This window comes from Maylandia zebra, linkage group LG17 (assembly GCF_041146795.1).
Source record: "Maylandia zebra isolate NMK-2024a linkage group LG17, Mzebra_GT3a, whole genome shotgun sequence".
Taxonomy (NCBI): Eukaryota; Metazoa; Chordata; class Actinopteri; order Cichliformes; family Cichlidae; genus Maylandia; species Maylandia zebra.
Window position 1 is genome coordinate 7,132,281 of NC_135183.1, and position 21,016 is coordinate 7,153,296.

General features: G+C 40.1%; 1 protein-coding gene across 1 annotated transcript in view; it reads right to left on the reverse strand.

Annotated features, from left to right (window-relative positions):
- Window positions 1–3,251: 3,251 nt before the first annotated feature.
- ap1m3 (adaptor related protein complex 1 subunit mu 3) overlaps window positions 3,252–21,016 on the reverse strand; it is a 32,315-nt gene continuing 14,550 nt past the window's right edge. The window contains exons 5-12 of the mRNA XM_004562138.3: window positions 17,495–17,642; window positions 15,766–15,892; window positions 11,975–12,117; window positions 10,878–10,949; window positions 10,436–10,594; window positions 8,084–8,209; window positions 7,448–7,523; window positions 3,252–4,781 (exon numbers count right to left, since the gene is read on the reverse strand). Coding sequence (XP_004562195.1) covers window positions 4,759–4,781; window positions 7,448–7,523; window positions 8,084–8,209; window positions 10,436–10,594; window positions 10,878–10,949; window positions 11,975–12,117; window positions 15,766–15,892; window positions 17,495–17,642 — 874 coding nt within the window. The 3' untranslated portion in view covers window positions 3,252–4,758. The remainder of the gene's footprint in view (window positions 4,782–7,447; window positions 7,524–8,083; window positions 8,210–10,435; window positions 10,595–10,877; window positions 10,950–11,974; window positions 12,118–15,765; window positions 15,893–17,494; window positions 17,643–21,016) is intronic.

Genomic DNA, 21,016 nt, shown 5'->3' on the forward strand with positions numbered 1-21,016 from the left:
ATGAGAGGTCTTGTTAAGCTGCTGACAGTTTTCTTGTGGGAACCATGGCACGTCTCTTTGCGTTGCCTAACTAAACTTTAGAGAACAACATCCAGTTGGTGTGACACTCGTACTGACCTACTGGCTCATTACTCAGATCATGCATTAATCCAGATTTATTTTTAAATTTACAATAAAACTCATTAAGATACCAAAACTACCACTATTGCACTTCTCTAAATAATACTGAGACTTTACAAAAATACACTTTTAATTTAACCGCGGTGCATAGCTGGAGGTGTCATCTGTAGTCTCGGCACTTTGAATTTATTAGATGTGGGCTATTTCTGGCTCAGATAATAAGCCATAATCATTCCTCACAAAGCTGAGACGAAGAAAAATCAGTGAAATTAAATCCATTGCATCAGCCTGGCCAGTCATAGAATTTCAGTGCATTTGCAATCGTTTAAACTAGGTTGTCGATATGTCTACGTGAGTTTTTCTCTGAATTGGACAACTCCACGCTATGCTGCTGAAAATATAGCTTTGGTATAATTTAATCCTTCTTGTTTCCAGAAATATAAATGTATATAAATATATATATAAAAAATATATCGCAAAAGCAATCATGTTTCGTCCTTTTGGAAAAGTTCGTTCGATACTTTTAAGACGCAAGGACAGAATCAGAGTAGAAGATGCAAAAGGTCATTCGTGTTTGCGAAACACTTACAGAATAACCTAAAAAATGGCCTTGCATTGTGTTTCTGTTGTGTGTGCGTATGTAAGTCAGTAACGCCTCTTATCTGTCCGCACATACGCACAGGCTGCTGCCTTGAGACAAAAGGGTCACACAGTTAACCATTGTTGGTGTGATGATGGACAGCAAGCTGAAGGCACAATGCACAACACAGTGATCTGTGGGGGCTGGCATAGACCAGCACCACTTTCTTTCAATACACACACACACACACACACACACACACTGAGAAAAATAAAATAGCATGGACCCTGCTGGATTTTGACAACACACAGAAATCCTCTGACTTTTACTTACATAAGTTTGCCTTTTGACCTGCAGTGGCCTATACAGTAGAAATGACTGGCTGTGAACCCATGCATGACAGCCAGAAGAGGTGAACAGAGCGAACTGGGAGGCAGTTCTGATACTGAGGAGAGAGGACTGTGTGGGAGGAGAGGATTCAGAGCTTTTCTGTCAAGCTAAACAGAAGAAAGAATACAAAAACTGGACAAATTGTTTCTCTGCTATACACTGGATTTGAAAGACATTCAGACCGCTCTTCTGCTTGGTATCGTGTTGTTAAATTCATCTTAAAAGGATAAAGTGGTCATTCTTGTCCACAAGTTTACACTGCAGTAAAAACACGTTTTTTTCCGCTGAAGAATAAAACAAAAAAAAAATCCAAATTCTGATTTACTAAAATATTCAGACCTTGTACTGTGGCCCTCCTAACTTTGTTCAGGTGCATCCTGTTTGCTTAAGACTTTCCCCACATTGCATTTGAATGGAGTTCTCGTTTGATTCCAAAACTAGGCTTCATTTTGAACACAGTATTGCTGAAACGCCAAACAACATCTGTGGGTGAGACGTGAAGATGCATATGGCGGCCCTTCAAATTCTACTCACAATTCTTCTAGCTTAACGCTATGCATTAGCATTTTGCACACATTTATTCCAATGACTACTTAGCTGTCTGTGGTCTAACTAGATAACAATTATCCCTAACCCCAGGCAACCAAAACATGCCAGAAAACAAAAGAACACTTTTTAATCAGAGTACAGCATCGAGTCAGTTAAACCTCTGAGATATTGACCTGGTCAATTAAGTAGCAGAGAGGGTTTTTAATTAGTTTCAGCTGCTTTGGTGTTGATGAAATTAACAACAGGAGGGGCAACAGTGAGACAATCCCCAAATACAAATGGTTTTAGGGGTGGAGGCCACTAATTGTTTTTTTCCCACTAATTTGGCATTTGGCTAGGGTCTGCGGTAATACTACTGGTAACACAAGGCAATACCAGGGCCCTACAGTGATGCCACAGGTGGTCTAGCTCCTCCAGCATGTTCCATTGCCAGAAGGTTTGCTGTTTCTCCCAGCACAGTCTTAAGAGTATGGAGGAGATTCCAGGAGACAGGCAATTACTCTAGGAGAGCTGGAATGGACTTAACTCATCAGCAGGACTGATATCTGGTCTTTTGTGCAAGGAGGAACAGGACGAGCACTGCCAGAGCTACCAAATGACCTCCAGCAGGTCACAAGTTGTGAATGTCTCTGATCAAACAATCAGACGCAGACTTCATGAGAGTGGCTTTGAGGGGCTGACGTCTGCTAGTTGGCCCTGTGCTCAGTGCCCGGCACCGTGGAGTCCGATTGTCATATGCTGGTGCAGTAGGTCCTGAGTTTCTCCTGGTGCACAACATAGCCTGGCCTCATGGGGCAGTATGTTTGCAGGCACTTCCTGGAAAATGAAAAAACTGATACCAATGACTGGTCCCCACCCTTTGCCTGACCTGAATCCAATAGAACACCTCTAGGACTTTGTTTCCATCCATCCAGTGCCACTAGGTTGCATCCCAGACTGTCCAGGAGCTCAGTGGTGCCCCAGTCGAGACCTGGGAAGATAGCTCTCAGGGCACCAACCATCATCTCATTAGGGGCATCCTCTGGTATTGTCAGAGCTCTACAAAGGGACCTCATGAGTGTCGTTATGAGTTGCTGAAATTAAATTTTGGAAAAATGGACTAGCCTACCGTGTAATTTTTTCACTTTGATTTTCAGGGTGTCTTTGAATTTAGCCCTCTGTAGGCTGATTATTGTCATTTCCATCAAACAATGTTGCATCATTTGAAACAGTACCCAGTCCATATCAGTATAGATATCCAGCATGTTTTTTTCCTACTGAAATCTCATGTATATTCAAAATGCTCCTTTAATTTTTTTGGTCCGTGTAGCAAACTGACATGAGAATGGCATCAATTACCTCATCTAACGTCCCGCAAGAATTTATTAGCATATTTCACAAAATGTCAGACTAATCATTTAAAAGAATTGCACCTTAATGTAGCGCCTTTATGCCGTTAACTCAGAATAATAATGGAGCACTAATCTGAGATCTGTTCACTAATGTGACAGATTGTTGATCTACATTTCAGAGCTGGCAAACATTATTTCACCCACAAATATTAAAATTTGCTTGACCAATGTAGTAAGGAACTATGTGCAAAAATTACAACCAAACAAACAAAACACTGATATCCCATAACAAGATACAAAATGTTTTATTTCCAAATATATCCCTTTGTTCCCTATGGACAAATTGTCCTTGATAAATTAATCAAAACACATAACACAGATCTATTAAAATCGTCACTGGGGTCTCAAACAGGTCTCCACATGAAAAAAGAAAAGGACTGATTGTAATAGTATGTTTTTGTTTTAACAGCAAACATGGTAAAAATGACTCAGGACTCTTCTGTGTTGTTAGCAATGCAGCTGAACTGATGTGGTGAAAAGCGTGCACAGTAGAGGGAGTCGAGAAGAATCCTGGGGGAAAGAATTCTTCACCATTTTGTCAATATTCTCACATTCTGCACACAAACTCTCTTCAGGTTAATTTTACCTTTGTACCCCCTTCTGTTTTCCTTTAAAGTCTCCTTTCCACATGGCAGTGATTAGTGATTACAGTATAAACAACAGATATAAGGATAAAAAAAAGAAACCCCCAAACCCCCCCCACCTTTTTCATTCCTTCAGTATGTGCTCAGAGCTGGAAGCTGATTTTGAGCACAAGGACAAGGTTACAGGCCCCATGAGAGTGTGTCGACGGTGTCGCGTTACACTGCCGATGCCTCTGACAATATTGTGCCTTATTAATCATTGATCTGGTTGCTGGTGTTAATTTCAGTGCACTGGAGTTCACAGTGCTAGGGCTGATGAGACGCAGGCATTTTTGGGGGCAATGCCTGCGTCTATTTATAAATAGATGTTTTTATATTTGGTATGGTTCTATTATATCTTAATGTTCTATTATATCTTAACACAGAGGTTCTAGAAAAAAAACATGCTCCGAGAGGACAAAAATCAACCACTGAATATGAAGGACGGGTCATAGGAGTGATTGAGAAAGACGAATGTTAAAGATGCTGACTGGTTTTGTGTTGAAGCTAAGATCCTGCCTGGAACCACATGTAACTTGAGTACTTGGCATTTTTCAATATAGAGAAAAATCACCAGTCTGCAACATTATGGCCCTTAAAGAAATAACAAGTGGTGATAAACAATCACAGCTGCTGTACACTGGGACTACATAATCAGTCAGATTACATAGTACTCAGCAGAAAGCCACTGGACAAGCTGAGCAGCCCAAATTGACCATGTTTCGAAAACTACAATAACATGTTTTTTCCCTTTCTGAAGAAAACTAGAAAAAAATGAGTCCAGAAACTTCACTCTAAATGAGCCCTCCATGTTCATTTAGAGTGAGGCTCAGTTTATTATTTACGCTTTACTGAAGACCGGAGGAATCTGAAATAGAAATTACAGGTCAGAGGTGTTGCACCACACTTTCCCGTCTGAGTCAAGTTAGTTTTAGAGGAAGGGATGACGTCCTGTTGCCATTCAGTGTAAGGGGAAGGAAAAAAAAATTGTCCTCCTGCACTTGTCCTCTGCTGTCCGCTGCAGAGAGAAATCTGGAGAAATGGAGGCGAGACGAAGACAGACAGAGAAAGAAAATATCCATTCGTCTAGCAGCGTCTGTGCCCTTTAGTTCGTCCGGAGCTGGTAATCTGCCAAGAGACGTAACAGCAGAGCATTAACGTGCAGCTTGCTTCCCCTCAGTGCTCTTGCACATCACTACCACTTTATAATGGTGCCATTAAATCTCAAAACAAGGTGTACAGAATAATTACGATGCACGTGTGCACCCCCGGAGGTGTCACAAAAAAGATGAAACAGAAGTATGCGAACATCCCATTTGCATATGTTATGCGCTTTTGTTTTGACTCTTTTGAACTTGAACTTAAGGTAAATATCAGTGGCACAGAATACAGAGTGTGTGTTAACTGAACCATGCTCATATATATATATTAAATAAAAAAAACAACAAAAAATCCTGACAACACAGCCTTTGAATAGTTTCCCAGAGTTTGGCACATAATACTTACAAGACGGTGAGTTAAATATCAACAACTCAGTGAAAGAGGTGAGTTTAGGGTGTTTCCAGGGGTCAGGGTGAGCACAGATATGTTGGTAATAGCAGCAAGAAAAAAGGGGGATTAAATATCTGCTTAACTAAAAGTAGATGGTTCATTTACAAAGTAAGAGTGGAGAAAGTAAGACAGGCAGGACCTGAGGAGGGAAGAGGGATATATTGGGTAAAGGATGTTGAAGATGGAGCTGCCCTGAAGGAGGAAGAGGAAGACCACAGAGAAGATTCTCTATGGATTTAGTGAAGGAGGACATGCAGAGGGTTGGTGTGACAGAGGAGGATGCTAGACAGAGGGTGAGACGGGGGCAGATGTGGTTCCACTGAAATAAAGCAGTCCTTTATGATATCAAGAACCGGATCCAGTGACAACCTGGATCAGTGATGTGTCATGTTAAACATCCAGCTAATGTGCATCATCACCTGATCAGTCAGATATTAGTGGTCATCACTTTGACTTACTGCTGTACAGTACAAGCAAATGCCTGTTCATCAATCATTAATGAGCCACTAGCTACAGTACACAGCATCAGGGTATTATTTAATCAGTGTGAGAGTGTCTGCCTGTAGTGTCGAGTGAAATGTGATCGCGCCCGTCTCCCTCTGTGTGCTGCTGATGTTAACAGTAAGAGAAAGGGAATAGCCATCTCTCCAAGTCACCCAAACTTCGTCCCCTTTCCTTCTCTAACTTGTTCTCGTCTTTTCTCCTTTCGATCCCTCTCGCTTTCTCTCCTTTGCTTCTCTGCTGATGTTACAGCAAAGTGATCGTAACCTTGGCATTTGCCAAGTTGCCACCCTGGGAGCCTCCTGGCACCCTGTGGTATCATTCAACCTCTGCATCCCCTGACTCATCCCTGACAAAGCCAGGTAATGGATATGATTGATGTAATGCAGTCAGGTTCATTCCTGGGGCAGATAGCAGGTATGAAACTTGAAGATTTCTGGCGGTTGTCCAGCAGAGGTACTGGACTCCCATCTCCATATCATTACCATTTGCGTCCCCACTGAAACCCGTGAGCCTGTGTGGAGGACTTTGCTGCAGTCTCATCAATACACTGCAGCTTTAAACTGACCTGTTCAAATGACATGTGTGTGTTTGGGGCGAAGGTGTTGCTTTTTATTTCAACATGCTTTGCAGGTAACATCTCAGGTTAATGGGATGAAACAAGCTCAAAGCTGACAAACACTTCTTGGTCCTTGTCGCCCTTGTTGTCAGCAGCTGACGGATGTGGGTTCATTCCCAGGGCAGCAACTGAATCTCAAGATCCCAGGTGCTAACGTTGCTGCAGAAATTCGGCTGTTTCTGTTCAAAGTTGGACATTAAACATGCTACCTAAGCCTCGAAGAAGCCAGAAGGTTTCTATCCTTGGCAACCTGCATTTTGTCACTCTAAGCCCCTGATGACATGGCTCGTGGTGATAGAGCCAGGTAATAGATATGATAGATGCTATCCAGCTGGGTTCATTTGAGGGACACACACTGAATACTGATGCAGGAAGACCGGTTGGGACTCTGATCTCTCTTGGGAATTTACTCCTCTGTCTTTCTAGGAACACCAACTTGGAATCCAAAAAAAGTTCAAAATATGCACCGTGTAGTCTTCCGACACTTGATGTTAATTGTCATGTTTTATGTGATGGTTTTTTCAAATTAGCTAATCTGTGGATGAGATGAGACACACAGTCCTGATGAAGCAAACTGTGTTTTTTCTTTTTTCCTCTAGCTTATAATGACCTTAAAAAAACGCTTTTCAGTTATCTTTATCTGAAACCTTAACCACCTGAGGTCCATGTTGTCACAGGTCTGCTACCCCCAACTATCTTAATGCTATTATTTGGACAAAGCTAAGAATGAGTATTTTTGAAAATTGTGAATATGTTTTAAATTAGAATAATTATTCTTGCTTCCCTGATTGCCTAGACTTTTGAGAACAATTTCCTAAAAACAAAAATGATTCTCGATATGATGACTACTTTGACTACATTATTACTTAATGAGAGAAATGCAATTTTAAATCCAAGGGCTTTCAAACCACAGATGCAGACATTTGCAGCTCTGTCGTACATGAAAGTTTCATCCTTCAAAAAGTATTTGTAAAATTCTCTTAAACTTCATCAACCGTGCTGCCAAATCAGAGCAGCAGCATTTCCAGTTAAAAAGTGGTCCTAAGTGGCCAATCTGCAGTGTTTGTGTTTGTTTTTAAGGGTGAGTTGTAATGAATTCCACTTCCCTGCGTTATTTTCTCACCTCCACTTTGCGTGATGTAGCGCACCCATGGCAACGCCTGGTAACCACTCTTCTCTATGATCTTTAGGTAGCGCACCTGGGAGAACATTGACATTTTAACTACAGTTATTTCACTCATTCAAACACATTATGAACCCTCATTTTCTTTAGTGGTTTGACATTACAGTTTACTATAAACAGACTGTGCGCTCAGGTAGCTTTCTGTCAGTTCATTTACAGCAGATATAAATGCCTTCTATCTAGCGAAAACCACAGATCTCCACATTTTGATTGTTTTTTCTTCTCACTAACTGAAGAAATAAAAGACATTCTGAAGAACTAAAAAATGTCTCATTTTTAATGGGTTGTAACAAAAGAGAGAAGGTAAAATTGAAACATGTGAACTCTAATGTAGTCAGGTAGAGCTCATTTATAAATGACCTAAATATCAAAGACATTGGAATGTGAAGGTAGTTTTGCTCTATGGTTTAAATTCAACAAGGAGTGAATTGAGACAAAGTGTGTAAGGAGATCGTTGCCATAAACTTAAAAGATGACTTAATAAGTTATCCATTTAATCCAGTAATAATTTTTACTTTACAGAATGCAGCTGTACAAGGAGGCAGTGAAGGCAAACGGTGCGTTGTCATCTCCTACCTGAATCCCAGACACAGTGAAATAGGGTATCTCAAAATTAACTGTGATTGGTCTCTTTGCCTCGAGCTCGTCACTCTCCACGCTGGGCAGCCCAAAGTGTGCTCGCATCACGTACTCCTTACCCCCCTAGACACCCAAACAGAAAAGAGAAAAGGCCACAGAGCTGTTATTGGGTCTGTTAGGTAAACTCTTAAATTTAGGATGATGCCATTTATAAAGCTCATGTCTCAAGGGGGCGTCCCATTCCAGTTAATACACACAGCCACACGAGGCAACTACCTTATCATATCAAGGTGAATCAGATATAGTTTTTTTTTAGGATTTAGCATATACTATATTAAACACATGCAAGTTTGTTCTCTGGCTCGACTTTCTTGAAGCCTCCTATTCACTTGGTTTATAATATAAACCACATAATATAATATATTTACTGTTGACTTTAACCTGGGTGTTCCTGTTACACCCAAAGTCGACTAGGATTGGTTCCAGCTCCAGCCACCCGAGGACCTTTTTAAATAATAAGCAGCTCAAGCTAACGGTTGGATGGATTGATTTTAGAGTGATGAAGCGACAACTGGAGCATTCTTGTTCATTTGTTAAAAAATAAGAAAAACAAAAAACAAAAACTAATCTATTCTGCTTCACTAGTACTGTGCAAGTGAATTTCTTTTTTTCTGTCCAAGTAGCCTGGCAACAAAGGAAAAAAAACAACACAAGTGTCATTACAATTTTGAAACGCTGTTGTATGTGACATCACCTTTGTCCGCCTGAACCCTGCCCACATCGAACCGAAGAGAAGAGCTCAGGCAGAAGCCCAAACACAGAAACACTCTGCTTTAAAATAACTATTCTAACTGTGGCGGAAAATTGTGCATTCATGCAGCAACCCATCTGTCACAGGAAGAAGCTGATTAAGCATAATAATCATTTGGTAATGTCGTTTCTAAACTTCAATAAACCGACAAACCGAAATAACTGCAAACAAAAAAAAAAAAAGCCTCATTGTTGAACTGATTATGAAACATTTTTTCTTGTCATTATACGGTTGCTATGGGAAACCTTATCAGCTCTGCCCTCGCTTAAGGCTGATAAGAAATATCCAATAAATGATAAATATGTCAAAGATACATATATTCATGCTTATAAAATAGCTGAAGGAAAATTGACTTATAAATGCTGCATAAACATTTCTGGTGTTTATAAAAACAGAGTCAGACGTAGCTGGGTGGAGCTCACAGCTGGTTGACTGTGAATGAGCGCTCTCTATAACCGCTTTCTGTTTGTTTCCTCAATCTAAACCTCGAGACTGGAGAGAATACGTCCTTTTACAGGGTACAAAGGTTGCGAGTGATGGAAAAATCCTCTGCACAGTCACACGCAAGTTAGTCAACTATACTTTACAGCTGCAATTGCTAACCCTCCCTGACATATTAGATGTGTAATGAATTACAAAAGGGGATATCAAGACTTGACAGATAAAAGAACCTCAGCTTCAAGCCAGTTAAATTTCCTTTGAGGAGCCTACAGAGCAGAAACTGACACAAACTGAAAACAAAGTGGAAAATAGGGGAGATAAGATGTGATTGTGTCTGGTTTTGTATGCTGGGAGGTTGGCGATAAAGTGATAAATGGCTGCTGTCTAATATTTGTCACAACACATCTTCATTTCTGACAGATATTCTGTTTCAGGATTATGTAGAAGTGCATCAAGCTGCTGCTGCTCTGCTTTCAAAGCATCACTTGGGAAAAGGGGAGCTTAAAAACCTCTATATATATATATACATATATATATATATATACATATATATATATATATACATATATATATATATATACATATATATATATATATACATATATATATATACATATATATATATATATATATATATATATATATATATATATATATATATATATATATATATATATATATATATATATATATATATATATATATATATATATATATATATATATATATATATATATATATATATATATATATATATATAGTGGATCCATAGTTGGTCCTGAGCCACTACATTTAAAGCAAAAGCAGAATTTGCGCCATCTGCTGTACGTTTTGAAAAATGGACACAAACCTCGGTCAAGGCAGCTCACTCTCTGGGCAGTATTTACTTTTAAGGGACTAATATTTGATTTTGTATGAATAAAAGAATAAATGGAAAACACTTTTCCAAAACAGCTAAAGAATGTCTGTCGTTTTCAGTCTATTTGATTTAATCTATTATTTATTGCTGCTTGTTGAGAAGCGCTATGCCTGTGAGTGTCTGTGAGAAAATATCAGTAATGACAACATGATATATTTTGTTTACAGGCCACACTAACAGGGAAAGATTTGATGTTCCACTGCACCACATTCTTCTCAGGCACCCACTTGGCGCTGCCTGTGCTGGTCTTGAACTTGGGTGAGTCAGCATCACTGGGCACCGGCACCAGAATGGACACGTTGTTGGCAGTGGAGCGGCTCTTAAACTGACTTTTAGCCTGCAGATGATGTCAGAGAACAGAGTTCAAGCGTCATTAAAGATCTTTATAACAAAAAGCACATGCACAAATTCAAATAAGACCTTGCAATTATGCAACAGTGTTGTTACTTTGCATCACCACACTGCGAACAAACAGATGGCAAACAGCAATCCATTGAATGTGTCATAAATTATAGATCAGCTTTAGTGAAGGCACTAATGCACTTTAAACCCAGATCAGCATATGGTGCATTTTACTCTATGTGCGTGCATTCATATATTTGTGTGTCATTCATCGTTACCTTAACCTTGATCTCCACGCGGCTGTGAGAGAACTTCTCAATCACACTCTCAATCCATATGAGAGGCTTCACCTGTCAGAGATCCAGAGGTCGGCGAGGGATTCAGAGGGTGGACACAAGGTCAGAAATGCACCGAGCGCACAATCGAGTGCATCGCTGCACACATCATAACAAGACAAACAGTGCTGTGGCTGTGCTTGCAGAAGGCTGTAAATAACATTCACACATCCAGTCACTTTATCCTGGTTTTCAAAGACTCAGGGGAGTGTTTGTCTTGGTTTTAAAGTCTCATCATGCCATCTCGTAGTAACTGGAATAATTATTTTATCCAGGTTTCCTAACAGTATTTGTTTGTGCAGAAACTATTGGCTGAGCTGCTGAAGACCAACAGAAGTACTTCAACATTTTGAATGAAAGGTGAGGTGCCCTTAGCCACTAGCTACCTGCTAGGCATGACATCAGCTAGTTTGAGTTTTGTTGGTCCTTGGTCCTTTTTAGAGCATCTTAATCAAAGTTAAATGTCAAATAATATGGCCTGATGTGCTGCTAACTGTACTGACATAAAGTTTGTGGTTTGATATTTCTTTACCAATAATCACTATTTATCTGTGTATATGTAATACACCAATATTGTCTTATGGGTGCACCTTGCTAACAAAGCTAAAAAAAAAAAAAAAAAAAAAAAAAAGGTCACTCCAACAAGGCTTAAGGCTTCAACCCCACTGGGTAACATTGTGGAGGCTCCATCTATTTTTTATAAATACAGTCAGCGACTCAGATACAGTAATGTCCATTCAAGTACACTAAAGGAGTGAAAGTTTTACTTCTTTATTGCGATTGACCAAAAAGAGCTGGGTAATGTTATTTTTAAAACTGAGTCTTTTAAAGTGTTGGATGTTAACAACTTTACCAATTTACTATGACTGTGAAGATCAGTTATGAACAGCAAGCTTCACTATAAGTGGATAGCTTAATACAACAAAAATGAACATCAAAGAGTACAAAAACAATAAAATAAAGACACTTTTTGGGTTGTCATGTCATTTGACCTAATGTGAAAAGAATGTGCTCTTTTGATAACGTTTATGTGTCCTCACTGTAGTGTTGAGGCGGTAGGACATGAGCTCGCTCTCGCCGTCAGGGGGGATGAAAGAGATGGTACGGTCGTTCTCAAAGCGTGACAGACGAACACACTGATGAAACTTCACATCCTCCAGCTCCACTGTCTTGCTCTTCTCTCCTGACACAAACACACACACAAAGATTGAGAGCTTTGTACACAGCCTTGGGGAAATCAAGGTCAAGGTAATGATGACTGACAAACATTCACTTCATCTCTCTCTCTCTCAGACAAACACACACTGAAAGCAGTGTGTTACCAGCTCACAGTGCCTTCTTCTCATCCTGCACTAAACAATTAGTTTTGCTGCTACACACAAGCACACAGTTTGTATTTAATACCTGCTGCCATCATCCCCCCAAATGAAACTCACTGATTTCTGCAGACATTCAAGCGATATGAATGACTTCTGATATAGTCACACCTGCTATTGTTTATAACAATTTATTTAGTATTTCAAATGTGACAATAATGCCTCCATGTATTCAGATTTTGTTTTTATGTAGCCAATTGCCCCCCAAAATATTAAAGTCACAAAAGCAAAACCATTAAAAAAGAAAATCCCTGAATAGACTCGGCACAAAAACACTCTCAAAGTTAAAGCTGCTACCTAGAGTGAACACACTTGCACTGTTGCAGTAATCAGTTACACTGTAAGGGGAATCTCTTTCATGGCAGCCTCTGATGCCTGCTGGAGAACGCCTGATGCTCACCTCTGCCGTGGTTAATTGAGGGTGCAGAGTGGTGAAAAACTGCTGTAATGACTGTGGGCCTGTGAGCCTTCAGCTAAATCCCCCGTTCAATAGTGAGCTAAGGCTTCACCTGCTCAGAATGCAACCCCGGGACCAGCACTGAGGCCTGTCAGAGGGAATGTGCCTGCCTGTGTGTGGATGTGCGTATTTGTGTATTCTGTGTGTATTCTTCTTCACTGTCCTCCCTCGTGAGTTGGTGTTCGTGCATGTGTTTATGCATGCCCGTTTTGCAGATTTGTGTACTGCGCTTGTTTCTCTATTGATTTTGTGTGTGTCTGTGTGTGTGACATTTTATAATGTGAAAGTGGAGAAAGGTGGATGCCATGGAGAACCCAACACTCCTGGTCAAGAAAAAGCAGGAAACGCTTCCTGTTTGTGTCCTTCTATGCCACTACCATAGACACACACACACATACACACACACACTTGTATGCAGCGTTATCAAGACAAGCAATGAAAGGTCATACAGGATACTGTCTGTCATTCCCTGGACCTCGGGGCCCAAAGAAGAGACAGGTGTGCGTGCACATGCCAGAGGAGGATTGAAGATGCAGCAGTGTCCCCTGTGGTTCACCCTTACGGCCACTCTCAGCATGTCTTTAATGCACAGTAGCAGACAAGAGCAACCTAATCTGTTTTTCTGTCCACTGTCACACAGTGGGGGGAAAAAAGACGTTATAGTGACAACTGATAAATGCCTAAAGCATCTTAATGGTGCTTCGAGTGGCCAAAGGAATATTTAATCGCCTTAAATGTGAAGATTGGTTAGTCTAATGTTTGATGTATATTATTGTAAACAACATACCTCTCCATTTTTGATTGTCAGTTATAAACGTAAGTAATTAAAAGCTGTCACCTTGGGCATTTTTATGAGTCTTTGACATTTTGTGGAGAAACTGATTAACTAAGAAAATGATAAGAGTGCAAACTGATAACAACATAATTGTTAGTTGCACGCAAAGTAGCCTGCAGCTCATAATATGATTATATGGGCTGCTTTGAAAACGTCTGTCATTTTTACCCAATCCACACAGTCTCAAAACCTAAAACTCCACTGACTTTAAACAAGCCATTGAGGCCACTGAGAGAGAATTTTGAATTACTTAGAGAATATGCGAGCAGCTGTGGACATTCAAGGGATAGAAATGATTTTGTTTGCTTGCTTTCAGTCAGTAAATAACACAGGAGTGACTTGTGTTATGGTTATTTCAGCTCCGTGTGGTGACAGTTCTGGACTTCTACCAGCGGAGGGCAGCATTAAATGATTTATACTTCCTCTTTCTTTTTTTGTCTGCATCAAGCTGTGCAAACCAAGTACAAACCAAGCAACTATGATAATCCAATGACTGGGAAATGATATGTAAAATGTAACTGCAGGAGATGAGAGTGCAAAACACTTTTTAATATTTAACAGTGTGTGTGTGTGTGTGTGTGTGTGTGTGTGTGTGTGTGTGTGTGTGTGTGTGTGTGTGTGTGTGTGTGTGTGTGTGTGTGTGTGTGTTTGCATCTGCCAGTGCGTCTGTTTGATCATTATTTCTGATCATTATTTCTGAGGATATGCTATTTCCCAGACTCCTACACACAGCAGGGGGATTGTGGGCTGCATAGGATAGCCGCGGACCCTCACCTTTCATCTGCAGGGCTGTAGCCCAGGGTGAGGATTAACGCAGAGGCAAAGAGGGTAGACAGTGAAGGAGCCTTTCCCCTTCACTAGAAACAGTAGGGGGGGGAAGAAATGAAGGCAAAGCAGAGGAGGAAGAAGAGATGGAAGAGGAGGAGGAGGATGTGCAGGAGTAGGCGAGAAAAGATGTAGCAGTGGGAAACACCGGTGGAAAAATTGGTAGGCAGAGAGGGGGAGGTAGAGGTAGGAAGAGAGTTATGCATGGGATTTAGGCAGAAAGAGGAGCTAAAGCGTGAGGGTGAGTTCAAGGGGAGAGTGAAAAGCCAAAAGCTCAACCAGCACCAAACAAAGTAGAAAGTGTATCAAAAAGCAATAAAGCATTCTACTGATCGTTTAGAGGCTTACTGTCATTTCATCAGTTACAACAAATAGACTGCATACTACACCAATCAGGCAAAACATTATGACTACTGACATATGAAGTGAATAACACAGGTTATCTCTTCATCCTGGCACCTGTTAGTGGGTGGGGTATATTAAAGAGCAAGTAAACATTTTGTCCCCAAATCGATGTGGACAAAAAGCTGGAAAAATGGGCAAGTGTAAGTCTACAGCATGTCCAAAACAACACCTCTTGTGGGCTGTTACTGGTCTGCAGTGGTCAGTATCTATCAAAGAGGTCCAAGGAAGGAACAGTGGTTGACCCACAACAGGGACATAGATGGCCAAGGCTCAGTGATGCATGTGAGGAATGAAGGCTGGCCCGTGTACAACTGTAGCTCAAATTACTGCAAATGTCAATGCTGATTCTAATAGAAAAGTGTTAAGAGTACTCTTGACCACCGATGAAAGCAGGATAGCGCGCCCTGCCTCAAAGCAAAAATGGTTTAGGAATGGTTCAAGGAGTACAACAGCAAGTTTGAGGTGTTGACTTGGCCTCCAAATTCCCCAGATCTCATTCCAGTCAAGCATCTGTGGGGATGTGCTTGAAAAACAAGTCTGATCCACCTTGTAGCTCACAGGACTTAAAGGATGTGTTGCTAACATCTTGGTGGCAGATCCCACAGCACACCTTCAGGGGCTGTTTTGGCAGCAAAAGGGGGAGCAACACAATATTAGGCGTGCATAATGTTATGCCTGATCGGTACATAATAATGTTTAAAAGTTACTGTAAACACATGCAGGTCCAGCTCCAATTAAATTTCCCTCACTGACTTCAAGTGCTACAACCCTTATGTGTGCTGGATGTTGTTTTTAAATGTATAATACTGAGATAAATCCACAGATATACAGGGATTCTGATCCTTTTTCATTCTGTCAGCTGCCTGCACGAGTGTTCAGCTCTGTAATAAAGGCTTCTAGTGACACAAATGGCTGTGGGTGACTGTTACTTACTGCCTGTGAGCTCAAACAGCACTTTGTCATTGAGGCCCAGTCGAAGTTCAGGCATCCCTGACAGGACCACTTTGAGCTTGATGCTACCCACTATTTCACTGCGCAGGACACTGCCACTGGCACTCACCTACAGAGAAGAAAATAAATTTTAACATTAGTTTGTTTAGATTCTGTGAATACATATGCTACACAGTCAAATCTGCCCCTTGCAGCTGTGGAAGTTCAGTCTGATGATTACAATTACAATTTTCTTGAAACAAATACATATTCGTTATTTGAAGAATTACACTTTTCAGATATGTAGTTCCCAGAAGAAGAAAGCAACAAACCAATCGACCTAACCATTCAGAGGATGCACACAGTCTGAGGGACAAAACAGAAAGTCTTTTAGCATGCAGCGTAAGAACTGTAAGTAAAACACTGGTGAGGAAGACTAAAAAAAAAATGTTGGGGTGCTAGTTTCACTCACTGGGTGAGGAGGCAACCATTTACCACATGGCTAAAACCCAGCATCCTGGGTGTGAGTCCAACCCACAGCCCTGTGCTGTGTCTTCTCCTGCTCTACTCCTTACTACTTCAATAAAGCAGAAAATACCTCAAAATAAAAAAAGAAAGAAATAAAACTCTGTCAACATTAAAAAAAAGTCCCTGTTCACAGAGAAGGAAGCGGTTACTGGTTTTTACACCCCTGTGTAGTGGTTGAACACCTCCACCAAATTAGTTTCCATGACTCATAACTGCAGTTGTAACTTGATTGTCCTTGAGGTGTTGCCTCAAACACGAGGCACATGAGAGAAGATCTGATTCTTTTGTGCATTTGAAGACGCAGCATGTTCACGTATTCAAACGTCTTCTTCTTTTGCTGCAGGAAATCTTAGACCTTAATAAAAATAGAAGTTCTTCTAATTGGGTCATGAAGCCTGACAACATCACATTTGCACACCGTGGTATTACTGTCCATTTAAGCCCGGTGGTGGTGGTGGTGGTGGTGGTGGTGGTGGTGGGGGGGGGGGGAATGTAATAACTGTAAAGAAAGGGAAAGTTACAATGTAATGAAATATTTTGGATGATAGCATTTACATACTTTTAGTTAAGAAAAGTGTTTTTCACCAAGTATTTACTGAAATAAAGCAGGTGGGCATTTGAACCTTTCTATTTTCCAGCAGTTAGACCATGAATTAACTAAAAATGCTGTACAATCATCTCACTCACAAGAAACATAGTGTGTGACTTGTCCTGAGGTATTTTGTCTGCTTGATTTACTGAGTAACCTTAGACATAAACTGAGTCATTCAATGAAAACACAACAAAAATATTGCACTGGAACAGAATGGATGATTATTGATGCAGAGACAATTTACTCAGCGATTCAATTCAAGGGAAGATAATTTTAGCAGTAACGCACATCCACTTAGCCTCAAGGAAGCCAAGTCTATTTGAACCGCTTGAGAAAGTCCAGCGATTTTAGACAATGGATTTAAAAAACGGATAATGGTGTTTGAACAATGTACGAACTGATAGTGAAATTAAAATGAGAGTCATGTGTTTTCTATTATGTTAGTTTACTTCCTGTAACTGAATTCAATGGTGAAAAAATATATATAAATTCTAATGATAAAGAGCCATATTATGTACATTACATTTGTTTTGATGACACCATGGTCACCGCATGGCTGGAAATGAACATTCTTACTGTACAGCTCTTTATGATGCTGTGATATTGACTCACCAGAAGATTTACTGACTCTATAACATCCATAAACACTTCATTCTTTCTGTACTTGATGCCCTCTGACCGCCAGGACACAGCATTGGTGACGGTGGCAGGAGGTCGCGGTGCCCCGACCTCTAACTTATGGCCCTGCTGTGTAATGTACCTGAAGGAGACAAAGGCAGAGAGAAGCTCAAGTTGTGTTCAAAGTCAGTCTGTAATCCTGCTGAGTAGGACACCTGAAAACCCATGTACATCATTCATCAAGCTAGTTTGAAAACTAATGATCGCAGCCTTCATGAAGGTGTTTGGGAAAGAGGCAGCACTTTCTAATTTTGGAGGAGTACCATGATAAACTGCAGCAGGCTGAAATTATAATTTAATCTCCTCATCTCCTCTAAAGACTGACAGCTTCTCAGAGGCCTAAGAACAACAGCGAGATCCTTAACTCAAATATATCTAAATGAAAAATGGCAACAAACAGCGTGTTTATCTAGCAACATGAACCAAATCTCTCTTGAGGAACGTTTCTACGCTTTGCATTAATCGCACCCCACGACTTTAAAAAAATGAGTTACTCAAGCGTGGATAAATTAAAGGAGCTTTGTATTTGTGCTGTACGAAGATTATTCATGAACGTAATTAGAAAACAGATTTACATAAATCAATTGGGGCTGTAGCATTTGTTTACATGAGACTAAACAATGACATATTGGCTGGGTAAATACGAACCAACGAATCGAGTATCTACTGGGCCATGAGGAAAGACTGGGACAGCTGATTCAAAGGAACCGAACCTGCAGCGTGTAACGCATCTTGAAGCAAGTTTGTCAGTTTTCTTTGATTTGTTGAGGCTTCTCTGTAGCTTGCAACTGTGTTAGGATGCACTGACAGAAATAATGGAGGTTAGAGGCCTTTTATTGACACAATTTAGGAAAATTCTGATGGACAAAAGATGATCAGTTACTGGCTGAAGTAAAGCCTTTAAAGTTGGATTCATGCTTCTGCTCAGTTATATATACACATACTCTGTTTTCAGCTCTAGTTTTAATGCCACCATCCAAGTCTTTAGCTGCTGCTGCATTCTGCAGATAATCAGTCAGCTCTTTGGTACTGAAAGTTAAATTAGAGTCTTAAGACAGAGATCTTGTCTACGGAAATGAGCTACCCTCTGCTTACTAAGACTGGCCAAGCCGAATCAAAACCTCAGATGTGAAACCAAACCAATGTGCTAAAAAACACTAAAAATGCTCAATACTAAGAGAGAATTATGGCACTTGGGTGATATTATTCAGGATACACCGACACAGAAAGCTCCTTTCCCAGTAAACACATACATTTACATAATTTAAGTGGTAGGCTGATGACAAAAATATTTAATGGTGCAACTTCTGAAAAATGTCAACGATGTACATATACTGCTCTAAATTAGGTCTAATATTAACTGTACTAAGAACAAATCAATAAACTCATTATACATTTTAACATGTAACTATTCTGCCTCTACCCGAGAACAGAGCACTGCATTACCTCATCGCTCTTAACCAAGCTGTAAAGCTTTGTTTCACCGGTCCTCTTCGACTCCAGGGATGTATAATGACTCGTCATGAGAATAAGAGGGAGCTGCACTATGATACATCATGTGACCAGGCCTCTTTTACCGAAACACCTGCCCCCCATCACTGTTTAGCTCTCAGTGGCCTCATTCCCACTGCAGAGCTGTCTGGATATTTCTGCCTCCCAATTATTTCCCCCCAGAATATGAAGTGTAAACAGTTATTCCAGTTGAAGGGTTATTAATCATTTTTGTATTGTATGTATTTAGATATATGTTAGTGTCTGAGTATATTATTATTCACAATGATTAAATGCTGGTACTTGGCAGGAGAAACTGAAATTAGAGTTCATCGTACTTCGAAGAAGTATCAGCTTAAATTGAATTTAATCAGTTTCTTTGACATTGGCACAAAAAAGACAGACTGACAGTGATCCAAAGTGCACTCTCTGAAGCAGCCGCTTATCTCCACCCTGAGTTCATTACTCTGACACTTTCTCCTCCACTCTGTCTCCTCCTCCGTTTAGCCGTCTCTCATCTTTTCATTCTCCCACTCAGGCCTTCAAGCTTTCCTTAGATAAAACCACATATCAATGACCTGAATGCTCCAGGTGCATTTCCAAACCTCAAAAATCTCTATTTGCTGAAAATGAGAATCTCTAAAGCAGGTATGCAATGTTTATCATTTCACCTTTCATACTTTTCAGGAATATATTGAATGTAACCTGTATTATTAGTGCCATCTAAGCCACTGATCCAACCACTCAACAGTACTGGGCAGCATGGTGGTGTGGTAGTTAGCGCTGTCCCCCACAGAATAACGCTTACCGGTTTTAATCTCCTGATTGGCTCAGCTTCCTACCATAGTACAAAGAGATGCATGCTAGGTTGACTGGTGAATTTAAATTGGCTGTGGGTGTGAGCTGTATGAATGCACAGCATCAGTGAAGAGTTAAAAAGAAATGTGACTTCAGTACAATGTTCTATAAGTGCAGGTACATCAAATCGCTGGGCATAATGTGTTACACTGTAACTACTTAAAGTACTAAACACTACTTTAATCTAATGAGTTCATTCTGAAAATCAATCATTTAGTTTAGTTTTGTTTTTGTGATCTTGGGTTTTTTTTCCTAATAAGCAATCCATTTCTGTTAAATATTGTATTATATTAGCCGTTTCATTTTGTTTTCAATAAAACAAATAAAATAAAAATTCCCTAATGTGCTAGCAGTGTTTCTGTCTCTGGCCCTTTCCTCACAGCTGCTTACTAGCAAAGAAGATCCCCTTGACACTGAAAGTATTCACATTGTGTGTATATGGATAATAATACTTCATAGCTCGACTTCAGAGTACTGTCACGTTTGGTAACACAAAAGTGCTCCAACAAGTTGCTTTTGTCACGTATCACTGTGAAGTAACAGACTAATGCTAATGGCAGTAATCTTGTAAGGAGACGTGTTACTTCTAAAGGCTAACGTATAAAAATACTGTCCAGAAAATTAACTTTTTAAAAAGATGTTCTTCAAGCCTGCAATAAACACTTTTTTCTTAGCATCAAGGAGACAATATTGCTTAAATGTAGTATTTTTTTTATTACACAAAATGCCATCTAAAATATTTCCCCTTTTTTAGCAGACAACACCAAAAAAGGACAAAAATAAACAAAACTTGCTGTGAAGCCTCCAAAACTGAAGGATTTTCTTGGCAGCTCTCTGTGCTAAGTCTTACTATTCTTATTATAAAACTATTTAACTACGATTGTTCTAAACATACTTGTCTGTGAGATTGTGTGATTTCTAACTGTGTGAAATCCTGCTAAACAAAAAGAGTCTTGCTTTCCCTTAAAATCAAAATTTTCTATCTAATCTCATCCACAAAATGTGCCAAATAAACAAGTTTTGGATTGATTGACGGATTGAGGCGGAAGATTTTTCTGTGTTTTCTGCCCTAGTTCCTCCAACCTAGCGGGTCTTGAATGCATGCTG